General features: G+C 35.3%; 1 protein-coding gene across 3 annotated transcripts; it reads left to right on the top strand.

The window, feature by feature from the left end:
* Positions 1-327: 327 nt before the first annotated feature.
* On the top strand, positions 328-16,895 carry gipr (gastric inhibitory polypeptide receptor). Of its 3 annotated transcripts, XM_056757350.1 has the most exons (15): positions 328-504; positions 654-682; positions 8,761-8,929; positions 9,022-9,118; positions 9,253-9,360; positions 10,868-10,989; positions 11,382-11,488; positions 12,014-12,167; positions 12,329-12,488; positions 12,730-12,790; positions 12,889-12,958; positions 13,365-13,453; positions 14,123-14,261; positions 14,392-14,433; positions 14,655-16,895. In XM_056757350.1, the coding sequence occupies exons 3-15, from the start codon at positions 8,873-8,875 to the stop codon at positions 15,006-15,008; spliced, it is 1,560 nt and encodes a 519-aa protein (XP_056613328.1). In that variant the 5' UTR covers positions 328-504; positions 654-682; positions 8,761-8,872; the 3' UTR covers positions 15,009-16,895. The 3 variants fall into 3 exon arrangements, with proteins under 3 accessions (XP_056613328.1, XP_056613329.1, XP_056613327.1); XM_056757351.1 differs by lacking the exon at positions 654-682 and having other exon boundaries at positions 8,720-8,929; XM_056757349.1 differs by lacking the exon at positions 654-682.
* Positions 16,896-17,265: the final 370 nt, after the last annotated feature.

Below are 17,265 nucleotides of genomic sequence, written 5' to 3' on the forward strand. Positions count from 1 at the left end.
TGAAAATATTATGGAAATTGTACTGGCTATAGACTACTGTAGTTTCAGCCCTTCATAGTACACCATTATCTGACAGACTACCATATTGACCACTCCTTTGTGCTGATAAATGAATATTTCAATAAATAGGGCTTTTGATGCTCCAGTATATAATTTGAGTTCCAGAAAGATTTTGTAACTATGTAATATTTAGCTCATGTACCTTTAAGGAAGATGAGCATCTATTTATCACAATTGATTTGTAGGTGATCCATCGGGTGTGTGCACGGTCACGCTGGTATTGAGTGCGCGCGCCTACAGACTACAGTACGTGACAGTACGCCAGGAAGCGCAGTTTCATTTCTGACTTTGCAATGTGCGCTCAAAAGAATAATTAATTCTGCAATGAAACAGAACCAAACAACTTTTCATATATATTGAAGAAATTCTTACAGCTCAACTAAAGGAATTCAAGGAATTACAGGAATTTATTTCATTTTATCAGACAACATGTTACCAAAACCGGTAAGACGCTGAATTTTACAATACAGTTTGTGTTATGTACAGTATGCCTGTTTTGTTCTGTGTTATATACGCCTCGTTTGAAGTAAACAGAGTGGACACCAGATCTTTTATAGGCAACGATTATGATAACAGATACGTTTGTTTTGCAGCTGGGTAATGAAAACATAGCAACATAAAGGTAAACTGATTTCCATGCTTTTCTGTTTACAGCTGTTTTCGTAACCACGACACGTGAGCTTGTACATTACTGTCCAAAATAAGTTGTGTCCTTATTCTTTTAAATGAGGATGTATGATTGTCATGAGGCTACACGTTTTATTTATTTATGTGGCATTAAAACACGAGAAACTAATCTAGGATGAACTGGCATCATTTACTAACCACTGTAACAGTTTATTTATTTATTTATTTATTGTTGCTGAAAGTTTGGTGTCAGTATTGTGCATTTCACATTGCAATTTAACACGAGATGACAGTGATGTTGTAGAAATGTGCAGACAGAAATTCATTTAGTCGAAACTAAAAATCACGTTTAAATGAAGCTTCAAGCATGTCTCGAATGCGGAAAACTCCATCAAACGCCATCTATTGGAAAGATTTATAAATAGCGATTTTAATGTAAGCCAAAAAGTGCAGCAAAACACAAGTGGTCACTACTTTACACAACCGTCTGGATGGTATACATATTATACACATTTAAATAAATAAATTAAACGACGAATATGAAAAGCAGATTAACAATTGCATTAGACATAACTGTGAGCACAATATGTGTCGAAATGATCATTTTCATTTTTACACTGACAATGTGTTGACCCTGTGAAATTGAAAAAGAAAATGCTATTTGTGATTTGACATTTAATTTTGACAAAAATCACGAGGCGAGACTGCTAATATGAAATATAAAGGCAAATGTGAAAAAGAAATTGCAAAAACATTTTTACAAAGCGTTTTATTAATGCTCACGCAATTATCCTGACACAATTCAAATTAAAATGTAAAGTTTGATTTTAATTGTATTTTCTCTTCATTTCCGTTTTCCATTTCCATATTCTCCATCTCATGCAAGTTACATGTTAATCAGTGGGTGTGGATGAGCCTCTGCATTACTGGTAACGCCCACTAAAACGTCACATCCGTTATTCGAACCTACGTGTATAGACTCGATAAGTTGCAGTGAGGTGTTCTGCATCTCTAATAATGATTATTTTATGAATGCTGGTTTTGCACATGTTTAAATTCCTCCCTAAAGTTCAATTGTCATAGCAAAAAAACATCTAATACGCACAGCACTATTAAGTTACTATTTAATGTTATCTGAAATCAGTTTCTTTAAATAAATACGTATTTAAATAAGCAATAAATATGGGGTTATATTGATTTCTTACTAAAGTCATTCTTGAGACAAGTTTAAAGGGGGAGGATTTGGCAAAAAAATTATATATAGTGTTAAGTTCAGCCCCTGAAGGGTTCTTCAGCGGTTCTTTAGTGCACCATGTTTTCACCTTACAAGTTGTCCATGCAGTTCACACTTGTTTGTGGTATTATATCCTTCAAAACATGTGAAACACAGAGCACGATAACATAAAATAGTACAGTATACTCTAGTAACTTTAAGCTTGACTTTTTGTTTCATGTGCTGAAAAGAAACACTAATAGCGTGTGGACACTAATAAACGATTGGCATCAGTGACTTCCCTAGCCATTCGCGTTTGGTCTGAACACAACATTAGGAAATCATTGTATTTTTATATTGTTTCCCCTTTTTCACATCTTTTCCTTCTACACTTATAGCAAGTACCAAAGGATTTTACTCAAACCTACTTTTTGATCATCTTGAAATATTTATGCTGTGGCTTTATGCTCTCACTGTAGACCTGGAACAGACTGAACTTGATTTATTCTTGGATTGTGGGACAGCGCTATTTTCATATTCCTGCTTTCTTCGTATTTCACTTTTCTGGTTACGCCAGACTGATTCTGTTCTGACCACAACAACTCCAGCCGTGCTCTCGCAGCTGCGCTATATTGCATTTGCACTTACCTGAAATGGAAACTATTTCAATGTATTATGAGACCGTCTGTTCTCAGATGCAGTATGCACTATTGACCGCAGTGAAATACATGTGTTTTGAGGGGGGGATGTGTAATACATTGCAGCTGATGGCCGAATAAGCTGTTTTTGCTGTGGATGTAGATTTTGTAGTCAATATTTTGGCGTTCTTATAACTGACATTCCGTTCTCTTAAGGAGTAGGTTTGTCATAGCTGGGATGTGAACTTTTTGAAGGTTTACAGCACAATTGGTATTGAGCTTTAGAAGGTATTGAGCGTTCTCTCAAACTGGTCAGTAAAAGGTCCAGTGTCAATTTTTTTGGAGGGTCTATTGACAGAAATGCGATATAATATACATAATCATGTCTTCAGAATGTATAAAGACCTTACATAATGAAGCTCTATGTTTACATTTCCTTACACTCTTACAAAAAAGGTGCTTAAGGGTGTGTTCACATATGCCATAGTTCAATTAAAATGAACTCTGGTGCGATTGCTCTGTTAGTGCAGTCGATTTGTGTAAGTGTGAACACTGCCACCCGAACCCTAGCACAAAACCTCTAACATGACTGAAGAAATAACAAGAACCTGGTCACAATATAACTATGATTTCATTGACTTAGGATATTTCTGAATCACTGTCTGCCATTTGGACTGCATAGTTCACTGAGAATTCATTTCATATACGGCAGATATAAATAATCTGCTTTGTATGATAGAATCCTGCTTTACAACTTCAAAAGCTTTCGGGCTGTTTCTGGGAAAACGAACCATTACAGGCCCAGGTTTGTGATCTTTAATCACATTGAAAGTTATGGTAAAGAATGCTAAACAAGCTTTGAACAGAGAGTCCATGCCATTTAATGCAGTGTGAGGATCCGCAGTCTCCTCATTTTCAAGGGTTTAATGGATCTTGTGCCCATTCTGCATTCCTATTCTCTGAGCTGAAAACAACAGTTACACATTACAGAACTTTGAGAATTTGTATGAAGTGTGTTTGGCTTTTACTAACTAACAAAATGCGACTGTGGTGTAGCACATTGAGTATTTACAGTATAACCTAAATGAACCATAATTCAATATCAGCTTTCTCTCAAACTGGTCAGTAAGAGGTCCAGTGTCAATTTTTTGGAGGGTCTATTGACAGAAATGCGATATAATATACATAATCATGTCTTCAGAATGTATAAAGACCTTACATAATGAAGCTCTATGTTTACATTTCCTAACACTCTTACAAAAAAGGTGCTTAAGGGTGTGTTCACATATGCCATAGTTCAATTAAAATGAACTCTGGTGCGATTGCTCTGTTAGTGCGGTCGATTTGTGTAAGTGTGAACACTGCCACCCGAACCCTAGTGCTCACCAAACAAGCGGACCGAGACCCGGTTCGATTGAAATATGAACACAACACGGACCAAAGGCATCGAACCAGACCATTATGAGGAAGTGATGACAAGACACAAGCCGCAAATCAAGTGAGCCTCTTGTGAAACAGAAAGGTTCTTCAGGTGTTAAAGGTTCTTTATGGAACCGAAAGGTTCTTTATGGCATCGAAGAACCTTTTGAAGCACCTTTTTTAAAGGGTGTAGAATGAGCTATTTCTATGTACATACATTGCAGTCCCCTTGTATGGAATACGCCACGATGTTTCTACTGTTGCCCTAAACGGACAAACTGCTCTACAGAGCGTTTTCGTAATTTCGTCATCTCCTTCGGCAAAGAAGTGAAAATATGAAGACATGTTAGTCCTGTGTCAGCCAACGTAATGCTTTGATAAGGGAGGGGTGAGCAGAGAACCATGGAATGCATTTGCGGCCACACCGCTACACTGTAAAAAATTATTCTGTGTCGATTTCATGAAATTAATTGAGTAAACTTTACTTAATACAACTGTGTTCTTGTTTTTTTAACCAAAATTTAAATTTAAATTATAGAAATATCTCAGAATTCTTAATGCACAAATATTGAGTGAGTTAACTTAATTAAATCATGTTCAACCCACTTAAACTTGTATGAAGGATCTTTACTTAATTATTTTGTGGTGGAACTACATGAATAATTTAAGTTAATTTCCCAAACTGAGCAGTGAATTTAGAGTTCCCAGCATGCTTTGCATGCAACAGCATTAGGAGAGTCATTTTTGTGAAAAAGTGCTATTTTATGTGCTTTAGAATAATATGAAAGACTTGATAGTGTTTATTGTTCCGTTCTCTTTAAGATTTAGAAGATATTCTGTTTTTAATTCTGAGATTCGTGGTTACCATCTTTCAGAAGAGTGGTGCTTGTACTTAAAGTTGTGGGAGAGCTCATTTTTTCACAGTGAACAGTAATGCTGTAATGCTCTCAGCTTACTTGTACATCATGTATGTTGTTAACAATAGTAAAAGTTAAACTGAAGTGAAAAAAGATCAAGAAGTTCAAATGATTAATTCTCCTTGATTTTTAAAGTTTATCATGTGACCTGCTTAAGTAATTTAGGTAGTTTTACTTGATTTATTCGTGGAATATTGCATTAAAAATATGATTCAAAGTACTTAAAAATATTTTGTGTAAAACTGTTACCTTAATTTTTTTAAGTAAATATCTGTGTAATTTTTTACAGTGTAGATGCTGCTAAATTTAATATAAATATTATTAATATTATTTGGCATTGCACATTAAACTGCGATAAGAAATTTGGGTCACACTTTATTTAAAAGTCCAGTTCTCGGTTTTAGTAAACTATTAACTACAACTTTTGCTTATTTAACTCTTAATGTGTTGTTTATTAATAGCTAAATAACGTTAGGTTTAGGTATTGGGTAGGATTATGGATGCAGAATATGGTCATGCAGAATATGTGATATATAGTGCTTATAAACAGCAAATAAGATAATAATAGGCATGCTAATAAGCAGCTAGTTCATACTGAAAATTGGTCCTATTGGTACTAAAGTCTAACCAAAAAGTGTTCATTTTAAAATCATTTTAAAAATTCACTATTAATTCACATGCAAGGAACTGTGTTATTTATGTTTGATTGTTTTGGTTACAAAATAAACTTAGGAAAGGTAATTTGCCTGATTCAAAGTGAAATGTATCTTAAAAAAATTAACAGAAGGTTCACATTTAAATATCGGTGTAGAACTGTAACACATACGTAGTCCACTTACCTGGATAATAAATGATGTCTTGCCTGCTACACTACAGGTCAGGTTGCAGTGAGCTAATCTAATCTTGTCCATGTTAATGTCGTTACTGCTTTTGATTTTGGGCTTGTGTGCATGAAACATTATTTTGTAGACTGTTAGTCTGAGGTTTTATCTTAAAGTCATTTAAGTCAAACAGAACTGAATGCTTTAATTCTCTTTTTATTTAATTGCAAATACAAATTTAGAATGTTTGCAAAATGTTTGGTGGTTGATTTTTCCAAGTACGGTGTAAAAATGACATACAGTTACGTTTCTTAAATCATTGGTGATCATCCTGACAAAATTTACGTTCATTTATAAAGCTGATAGCTTACATCCTGCGTTTTGTGAACAGACATGTTTACAGGGGACTGGTACAGCCAGAAGTTTCAAGGTTTGTTTTATCTTCTTTGAAAGATTTGTGAGGTTTCTTTCTGTGTAGATCCTGTCCAGAATAAGTCTACTGACTCTACTGAAGTCAAGGTCTGGCTAAGTGATAGCACATGTCTGATTTGGATCGCAGCATTTAAACACTTTCTTGAATCTAGATTAGATTCATTATTCATCTCATTAACCAAAGAGACTTTCAATAGCTGACTATTAATATACAATCCCAGCATGGGATGCAATCCCACACCCTGTGCACCACGATAAAAAGGCAATGACTGAGAAAATACAGTACATAATATTTGGAGCTTTACGATGGTGGAGTGTGTAAGTAATGAGTTCCTTTTGTTCCCAATGTGAGAAAATATCGCCCATAGGCACAATGCACACTTGTTGTCTTGCTTTTGATGATAAATAGTTACAAACAAACCATCATCACCATCCGGAGATAGTCAGTCTCCCTTCTTATCTTCATAATCTTGTTCAGTCAGAATATGTTTTCATTAGTTTAAATGAACTGACTGAGCCTGGGGGAAGCATTAGTGACATACATTTATTCATTTGTCAGGCACTTTTATCCAAAGCGACTTACAAGTAAGGAGAGCATATAAACATTTTGTGAAAACACAAAAAAGTACCGTTAGTTTACAAGGCCATGCTACTTTGAGGATCAAAGCTGGAGTAAGCGGGAGAGAATGAACAGCAAGATTTTTTTTAAGACAAAAGACATTTTTTTTAAACATCAGTTATTGTTTAGTCAAATGAATTCGGAACAGGTATGTGTTGAGCTGTTTTTTAAACTGTAGTTTTGATTGATAATTTCATGGAGGCAGGATTTCAATATTTTGACATTTTTATCTACAGTATCTTTGCATTGACAGCATCTGTCATCTGAACAGATGTTTGCGTCAAATTCAATATGTTTGATTTGCATAATTTTGTTGGATGAAAGCATCCACTAAATAAATTAATTAATCTGGTCCTAAACCAATGCTGACAGCATGTAAATAAACCATAAATCAGGGGGCAGAATTCATTCAATTTCACCCCTACAAGCATTTCAGTGTTGCGGTGACTGACAAAGTGACCAAATATCAGGACAGGCAACCAGGGGGCTCTCCTATTTTTGCCAACTGGTTGATATCCTTAGGACAACATCATGTTGACCCTGGGACAACATTTAAATCTACCAATCAGATTTCAGAAATTAGTTACAGTTTATTTTTATGGTGAATATTCCAACAAGGATTAGGAGCTTCTAGACCATTGTTTTTCACTTATTATTTCCCTCTGATTTTAGGGGGGGGAATGAAAATGATTGGTGGAATAAAATGTAATAAAAAGTGCAACTGAACTGGATGAGGAATTTTTTCATGCTTGCTTTTAGGAAATGTCTTGTCTAAAACAAGACCTCTTTTCTTGTCCTTAAATGGTTGCTTGAGAAAAGTTGCAGTCGATGTGCCATAAGAGTTGGCAAATATGATTCGGAGTCATCTGAATGTGTTCACAAAGCTTGCACGCTTTTGATGTTGTGTAAATACATGTTTGGCTGGGTGCATAAGTGGATGTCCTGGGTTAAATTTGCTTTATGAAGTAATCATAAGAAAATTTAAAGGTGAGGCAATATAAACATTTCAGAATTGTGCTGGTGATTTGTTTTTGGCTTACAAGTTGAGATACTCTGTCCTATCTAGAAATTATTTGTATATTTGTGTTGGTAATAAAAAATAATATAAATAAAATAAAATAAAATAAAATAAATAAATAAAATAAAATAAAATAAAATAAAATAAAATAAAATAAAATAAAATAAAATAAAATAAAATAAAATAAAATAAAATAAAATAAAATAAAATAAATAAATAAATAAAATAAAATAAAATAAAATAAAATAAAATAAATAAAATAAATAAAATAAAATAAATAATTAAATTAAATTAAATTAAATTAAATTAAATTAAATTAAATTAAATTAAATTAAATTAAATTAAATTAAATTATAAAATATAATGTGATACAATAAATAGAAATGTCACTTTTTATTAAAAAATTTACTTTTGAATGATGGTTAGAATCTCTGACAGATAGAAGTCTGATGTAAACAGCTGTTTACAGTAGGTCACCTAAAGCACTTTTCCTATCCTTTTGTGTTCATTGTTTTTACACATTTTCCAGCCTGATTAGCACAACATGACAAACTAAATAATTAAAGACCAAACTGATCATACATGATTTATCATGTCCTGTTGGCACACTCTTTTATTTAGACCTCATGTTGATAAAGGATATTGTTGTTTCCCTTTGAACACACTTAAAGAGACTCACTTAAGTCAGCTCTGGAAATGAGGTCAAATGATCATCACTGACTAAGCTGAGATTTAACCTGTGTCTTGATCTTTTCAAGATGTATTGACTGTTCAGGGGCTACGTTGACCAAGAAAATGCACAAGAATTTATCTTAATAAAAGTTTAAAGATTGTCCCTTATTCATGTTGAGTGTAATGCAATTTGTTGGTCAAAGGGGGTGCTTAATTTGTTACTTTTAATGCAGTTTCAACTCCAGATAAAAAGCTAACAGCCATGGTCGTTCTTCATTCCCAGTCTCTTTTCTTTTATGGTCTTCTTTCTATTGTTCTTGAAAGGTGCAGGTGATGTAACGCTGGTCTAAAATGATGGGTAACTGTGGCTCTGGTTAGATGAGGGCCCAGCTTTACGTAAGATGCCTTGTCCCCTGCCCCGGTACCCGTCTCAGTGATGAAGAGCGCCCCTACCATCTTCCTCCTCACTCTGTCTGTCTTGTGTAGAGCTGAGGTATTGATTGGATTTTCAGTCGAGCGTATTGGATTTGCATTGCTAATGTACATATACATTACACAAGCTATATATGCAGTATGTTCTTTCAGAGTGTGAGCGGTAAGACTGTTAAGGACACAGTGCAAGAATGGAACAGGTATCGGAATGAATGCCTAAGTAAGATAAGCGCACAACCCACCCCCTCAGGTAGGCATCAAGTCATTCAATCTATTTAGTAATATTTTATAATGTATAGTGATACAGCACTGATATGACCTGACTTTTGCTAATTCAGTACCATATCTGTTTCATATATACTATATCTCTATTTTAACCATTAGGCTTGTTTTGCAAACCCATGTTTGATATGTATGCTTGTTGGACAAATGGAGTTCCTAACACAACTGTTAAAGTACCCTGCCCCTGGTATCTGCCCTGGTATGATCAAGGTACACCTGTCATGTGTAAAAATGTATTATTGCTTAGAAAAACGCATATACATTACTGGATATTTGCATGTAAGAAAAATATAGTATATATTTAATTTATGTTCTGTAATGGAAAAAAATCTACATTTCTGTATTAGAACGCCCCCTTCTAATGAACAGGTTTCACTACTTGACTTCATTTCTGTGAGCACAATTCTTAATGCTATAGATATAGGTCATGAGGATATCCTAGAGAACAGCGATTTTTGCAACGGCTTGGGTAGGTCCCTTTTCTAATTCAACATGACAATGCCTCTGTGCACCAGACTTCCCAGCCAATCCATGCAATTTTGGTATCACCCAAAGCCAAACCCCATCTACACAGGGGTACACTCATTTGGGAACAAAAGAGGCTGTTTCAAAACTCTTTCAACAAAGATGGAAACAAAATTACTTAATATTGGTTTGCATGGTATAGCATTAGTATTTGTTTTGATTAGAATTACTGGAATCAATAAACGCATTTATTAAAAGGTGGCGTCCCAATGCATCTGTCCATTTACTGCAGGGGTGGTTTCCCGGACACGGAAGGGATAGTTCAGCCAAAAACTCCCATTTGGCGTTTATTTACTCACCCTCAGGTCATCCGAGATGTAGGTGGCATTTTTTCTTGAGTAGAACCCTAGAGAAGATTCTTTGGTAAATCCCCAGCCCTCTCTGCTTCATATAATGGGAGTCTATGGGGTCCACCTGTCTAAGAGTTCCTAAAGCACGTAATTCCAAAAAGCGTTTCCGGGCGAAATGTTGACGATTCCTGAAGTGACTTGCACGGTATTTTCATAAATTGAATGTCAGTTTTAATAATATTAGCCATACAGCTTCAACACTCCCTTTCTGAAGGTGGCACGTACCAGACTCTGGTATGCATGCGCCACCCAATACTACAAGATGAAGATTGTGTGCAGAGGCTGCACATTATGGCTAATATTATTAAAAATAACGTTCAGTCTTATGAAAATATCAAACGATTCGGTTATCGAAACGTCATCATGTTGCCTTTTTGGAATTATGAGCTTTAGGAACTCTTAGACAGGTGGACCGCATAGATTCCCATTATATGAAGCAGAGAGGGCTGCGGATTTACCAAACAATCTTCTTTATGGTTCTACTCAAGAAAAAATGTCACATACATCTCGGATGGCCTGAGGGTTAGTAAATAAAATTGGAGTTTTTGGCTTAACTATCACTTTAAATCGCTTTAAAACGCAGAAATTACCCAAAAAACATTACTGTGTGCATCTGATACAAAACAATAACACTGAAATATTGTCAAATAGGTCAGTGTAAACACTGGGATTATAGGCTTAAACCCTGTCTAGAATCGCCCCATAGTGTATTAAAGTTTAAACATCTCTATGAGGTTTGTCTGCATGTATTTTCAGAAACAAAAACATGATTAAGTGGAAAATTGGATTACTGTAAAATGACATGAAATGTGTTACTTTCCACCCTGGAAAATTCTGCATAGTGCGTAATGGGTTTGTGAAACGGGACTGTGGACCAGATGGCCAGTGGCAAACTGTCAACAGCAGTCGCACCTGGAGAGATCACTCACAATGTGATGCAGACAGCAGAAAGCAGTTAGCACAGGTACACATGAAAATAAATATGCCAAAAAAATCTGGTTTAATTGCAAAACTTGGGTTGGACTGATCTGTTTCGAGACTTTTAATAAAGTCCTGTTAATAAAATAAAAATATTGAATTCTGAATTCAGCCTGCAGTCTGTTTGCGAAGAGAACGGACTGGAGCAGCTTTATTACATCATGCTTTTGTAATCCAGGAGGTGGAGCAGTTATCATCATTTGTGAACACCCTTTAAAGTCAAGCTCACTCGGTACTAGAGCACAGTGATAGCAATGCCATTGGTTGGATATATACTGTATATATTGATAATATATGTGTATATATATATACACATCCTCAGCACAGAACTGGCTTGTGTTTGTATTGTGCTATTCTTTCACACTTATCTCTTCACAGGAGAATCAGATGCTGATCTTGGCCTATTTCAGGGTGATATATACCATTGGCTACTCGCTGTCTTTGGCCAGTCTGTCTTTAGCGCTAGTCATACTTCTCATATTCAGGTTAGTGATGGGTACATTCACAACGCACATGAAAACAACAAAACTGAGCTCAGATTGATTGGTCATGAAGCACGAAAACAGAAAATGTTGTTGATGTAGAAGAAAAATATAACACTGTGTAGAAGCCTTGAAATATTATTATGGGAAAAGAAAACAGCATATGCACATCAGCACCCTGTTGTGAAGGCTGGATTGCCCTGGGGATATCACAGTTCTTGTACATTTGTCTGTATTTTGTACTTTGGATGACATTGTGCTATTTAGCCAAAGGATATGTCATCTGTAATTGTGTCGATTATTTTTATGCACAGAGGGAATTGTTATAAGAGTTAAAGGTCCAGCGGTTGAAATTTAGCGACATCTAGTGGTGAGGTTGCGAAAATGCCATCAACGGCTCACGCCGCCCCCTCCTTTCGAAGCACTACTGTGGCTGACACAGAACTAAGATGTCGTCACCTTTTTGCTTCCTGCTTAAGGAGATAACGTATTTACAAAACATGCTTGTGTTTGTGTGTAATGTCATAGGAAGCTTCGTTGCACACGGAACTACATCCACACCAACCTGTTTGCCTCATTTATCCTGCGAGCTCTGTCCATCCTCACGAGAGACGCTCTTCTCATGAAAGACGCTCCTGAGTTCAGAGACAACAAAGATGTTTCCATTGTTCTTAGTGAACAGGTATCTGTTTTGTATACCCTACACACACACACACACACACAATTTAAAAAGGATTCCACACTTCTTTGGACTTACAAATATACACACACTTCCAACTTTAGCACAGATTTATATTTATTGAGATGGCGTAAGTTAAAGTTAACGCACATTAAACTTTGCAGGTGATGTCAAGCTGCCGTGTGGCCCAGGTCCTTATGCAGTACTGTGTTGGGGCCAATTACTATTGGCTGCTGGTAGAAGGCCTCTATCTTCACAATCTTCTGGTGCTAATGGTCTTCTCAAAGAATAGTTACTTCTGCGTATACCTCTTCATCGGCTGGGGTGTGTATACACACACACACATATCACTGGCTATATGTAAACTGTATGTATCCTTCTTTGTTCAGTACATTAAATAAAGAAACTTACAAATCTAAACGATTTAATTCAAACATTTAATTAAGAGCAAGATTCTGCTATACTTAAAAATCAACATCTACAGACCCCTTAAATTTGATGTTATAATAACATTTAAAAATAACATTTTTCAAAATGAATGAAATAAAAATGAAATAATCCACAGGAACTCCTGTGTTGTTTGTGGTGCCTTGGATTGTTGTGCGTTACCTGCATGAAAACACAAGGTAAAAGTGCACAAGTAGTGTTGATGCATCATAACTTTCTTTAATTTTATTCACTTTTAAGAATTTTGCTTAACAACCAGTGTGTTTGAACTCTCAAGGTGCTGGGAGATCAACGAGAATCTGGGATATTGGTGGATCATTCGAACGCCAATAGTTTTGGCAATTTTAGTGAGTTTTCCTTTTGTGTATTATGTTTCATTTAATAGAAATGCATAGAATAACAAGCACTCATGAAGCACTGAAGATGTTTAGCAGTGTAGATGTAGACTTCACTTGCATTTCTGTTATGGTTTAATATTACATTTCCTGTTTGCAATATGAATAACTAGTTATATTTATTTTTCCTCATGAATTATAGATGAATGACTCATTATCACAGAGGATTCTTTATGACAGCTGAGGAAATGTTTCCCTTTGCTCTGAAATTCAGTTACTGGTTAAACAATGGTCTTAAGGAGACTTCCAATTATGTTAGATAAATAAGTTAGTGTTGAGAGTACATAAATATTTTAGGGATGAGTCTTTACATTGAACTTCTTGCGTGTAAAATATTTCTGTATAATATATTTTGCAGGTGAACTTTTTCATATTTATAAGGATCATTCAGATCCTCATCTCTAAATTAAAAGCACATCAGATGAGATATACAGATTACAAATTTAGGTAAGAATTTGGACTATAATTTTGATATTATATTTTTTTACATATGTGTTTGAGATGTTGTTAGTGCATTTGTTTAGCATATTTATTTAAACAAATAAATATTTTTTCTTTATTGGATTTTTAATGTGCTATAGCTTACATTAAGATGTTCCTTGTTGGTCTTTTCTTGTCCCTCCTCAAAACATCCAGTTACATCTACATGATGTAAACCAAAACCAAGTAAAAGTGCCTTTACAAGCTTTTGATGTTTCAAACGTAAAGGAAATGTTTTATTTCAAATCTTTCTTTCTAGTTTACATTTACACTTTTTGCAGGTGCTTTTATCCAAAGTAACTTACATTGCATTATACCGTAAAAATGTATACTAATATTATACCAATACCACCTGGTATCGAACCCATGACCAGTTTGCATATTTAGGGAACAATTAAGGCTATTACATATTCTTTATTTACCCGCAGGTCCGTTAAACATTAAAACATTTCAAATTGTCTGAAGAACAAGATTTGTTCATTTGGCGTGCATGGAGAACAGCATGCAAAATAACTATTTCTACCGTACCACTTTGACCTGCCACAAAACCTGAATTTGAACACTTGTTTATAAAATTGTGAAATAAATCGGATTGTGTTTTGGAGAATCTGTGAATTGATGTTTCTGGACCCTCAGGTTAGCGAAGTCCACGCTGACTCTCATTCCCCTGTTGGGGATTCATGAGGTTGTGTTTGCCCTGTTGACAGCGGAACAGACTGAGGGTGTGCTTCACAATCTCAACCTATTCTTCGAACTATTCTTCAACTCTTTTCAGGTAAAACAAAAGGACGGAAATTGACACACAGACTATTTTAATGTGTCTGCGTGTGTGCGAGCGTGTGTGTCATAATAAGTGCATGCTTTTAATAAAAAATTGCTTTTTGATACAAGTTTGTCACCCACAGGGTTTTCTGGTGGCCATATTATACTGCTTTGTCAATAAAGAGGTAAGAGAAATCAAGACCATAATAAATAGACTTAATATATATATTACCAGGGATTTAATCCATGCCTTTGGCATTAACAGCACCATTTTCATAGCGTGGGCTGCAGGATTACAAATGTTTAAACGAAAAGTTGTACCTTAAATGCCAACAAAAGATCGCATCAACATACTGCATAGTGTTGTTTTTTAAATGTACTGTATGTGTCTTGTCTTTGATTCCAGGTGCAGTCAGAAATCAAAAAGAAATGGCAGCGATGGAAACTGGGAATAAGCATTTTGGACGAGCAGCGGAACACAGGCAGCAACACACAGCAGGGAGGTGCCATGCCTCTGTGCCACCATAACCCACCCTGTTCCCATGAGTGTCCTCTTGACAGTGCCAGCCAACTGTCCTCCGATCCAACACCGTCAGGCAGCCAACTGAGCACTCAGCATCACTATCATCCTGGAGCAAAGAAAGGAAAAGCGTACTGCTATGTGTCTGCCAAAAAGCAGGTTCAAAACGTGTTGGAACTGTCTGCTTTGCCCCAGTGTGAAGGCGAGGGTGGAGTGAAGTATACAGAGAGCTACTGCTGACAGCTGGGGTTTAGATTTTATCCCTGTGAACGTCGATTGAAGCTAGATGTGGAGTATGGGACCTGTGACCCGAACTGTGACAATTGTAGAGTTGTTTTTTGGCGTATATTGATACACACTTGGATTCTTTTTATTGAATACTCCTGAAATATTGCACTTGAATAGTCGATGAATGAATAACTAGAAACTGGGCATCAATGATCGAGCATGGCAGGCTACGTTTTTGTTATTTGATCTTTAACACTATACCTCAACTCACCAGATGACGTCTATTGAGTGCCAACATTGTGGATCAACTGAAACGTGTACATAACACAACACAAAGTTACTGAGATGTTTTTGATAGCATGAGTGTTGTATGTTGAATGTAAAAATACCAGTATATTTACAGGTAAGGCACACAAACATCACCTAGCCTGTAAGGTCCCCCATCAATACACTGGCATCAAAAAGAATATGGATAGTAACCACACGTAAAAATTTATAATGTTAAATCACATAAATTATAAAAACAACTGAGACTTATTTACGCTTCATCTACTGTACAGTAAAGCTTTACATTCACATGTTACTTATTTGGGTATTACAATACCAAATGAACATGTTCCACCCATTGTTGTCTTAAACCCAAAACTTAGCGCACATACTTTTTAAATGCATGACATATTATTTTGTATATTATTTATGAAAATGCACAAACATTTTGTGTGGCTTAGACCAAACCATTTTGTGACCACTGGATACATACACCCATCAAAATAATAGCAAAGACATAATAAATGGCTAAATTACAACAGTATGTTTTTCAATCACAAAAATCGATAGAGATATCCTTCGACGTCATCTTCATAAGCCATTTTTATAGTAAAGCACAAGTGCCTCTCTAGGTCTGAGGTCTGTGAGGTGTTATATCATTCTTATATAACCGAGGGAGCAGCAAGGTCTGCTTCCATTCTCTTTAACAACAGGAATCTAATTCCTTCTTTATGGTTTTGCATTCCACTTAATGGTGTAATTCCCTTTTTTGGTGCCATGACAGAAACCCAGAGTTTCTGCGAAAGCATTTCAAATGGATTAGCAGGTGATTTACTTAATGAACAACAGTAATATGGACCACTATGTTCACATCACTATGGACAAACTCTGTTTGAGATGCAATGGTTTCAGTGCCTAAAATTGCTCATTTGTTAGAAGAATATTTTAAAACAAGGTAATATTCTTTTAGGATGAAATTTATTTGATTGAGAAGCATGGTTCAGCTATCACAATTTAACATCGGTACGTTAGGAAGTGACATCATTAAACAGTGATAAAAGATATTTTGAGAGAAAAATGTCAACAGTAAATTCTTCAAACGTGACCCTGGATCAAAAAGTAAGTAGGACGGGAACATTTTTAGTATAATACAAAAATACATTGTATGGGTCAAAATAAAAGATTTTTCTTTTATGCCAAAAATCATAAGAATATAAAGTAAAGATCATGTTCCATGAAGATATTTAGTAAATTTCCTACCTGAAATATATAAAAGCTTTATTTTTGAGAGTGAATGGCCTGCCGCAGTGCCCCTGGTTAACAACTTCAAAGGCGATTTTCTAAATATTTTGATTTTTTTGCACTCTCAGATTCCTGAGTTTTAAACTGTTGTATCTCAAGCCAAATATTGTCATATTCTTACAACTCATACATCAATATAAATCCTATTTATTCAGCCTTCAGATTATGCAAAAATCTCAATTTCAGAAAATGTTTTCCAGGGTAACAAATTACAGTTAATTTGTAAAAAATATATTTTTAGGCACGTGCTCAATCGTAAAAATCACTAAACAATAATACATTTTTCTGTCTAAATAATGACAGGTTGAAAATAATAAATTATGAAAACATCTTATTTTGTTGCTTGTATTATTTATTTATTAATGCCTGTTCAATTTGAGCATCAACTGTAATTTACCAAAAACAATGTTGTATTAATAGTGTTAATAGCTTAACGAACGATGGAAGGCATTGTCCCAGTCCATTATTCGACTTCTGACGCCACCTAGTGGATATAAATAGAACCGTACAACTTCTGAATTACTAAAATAAGACGTAAACATCACAAACGTCATAAGAAAACATTGGAGGTCATCCATAAATCTGTGATTTATATTATGATATACAGAAAATATTGATCCGATGCCATAAAATGTTGTGAGGTATTTGTTGGACACCTATTACCCTTGTTTTATGCTGCTGTCTTTAGTAACTTGAACTT

The sequence above is a fragment of the Triplophysa dalaica genome, chromosome 9, assembly GCF_015846415.1.
Source record: "Triplophysa dalaica isolate WHDGS20190420 chromosome 9, ASM1584641v1, whole genome shotgun sequence".
Taxonomy (NCBI): domain Eukaryota; kingdom Metazoa; phylum Chordata; class Actinopteri; order Cypriniformes; family Nemacheilidae; genus Triplophysa; species Triplophysa dalaica.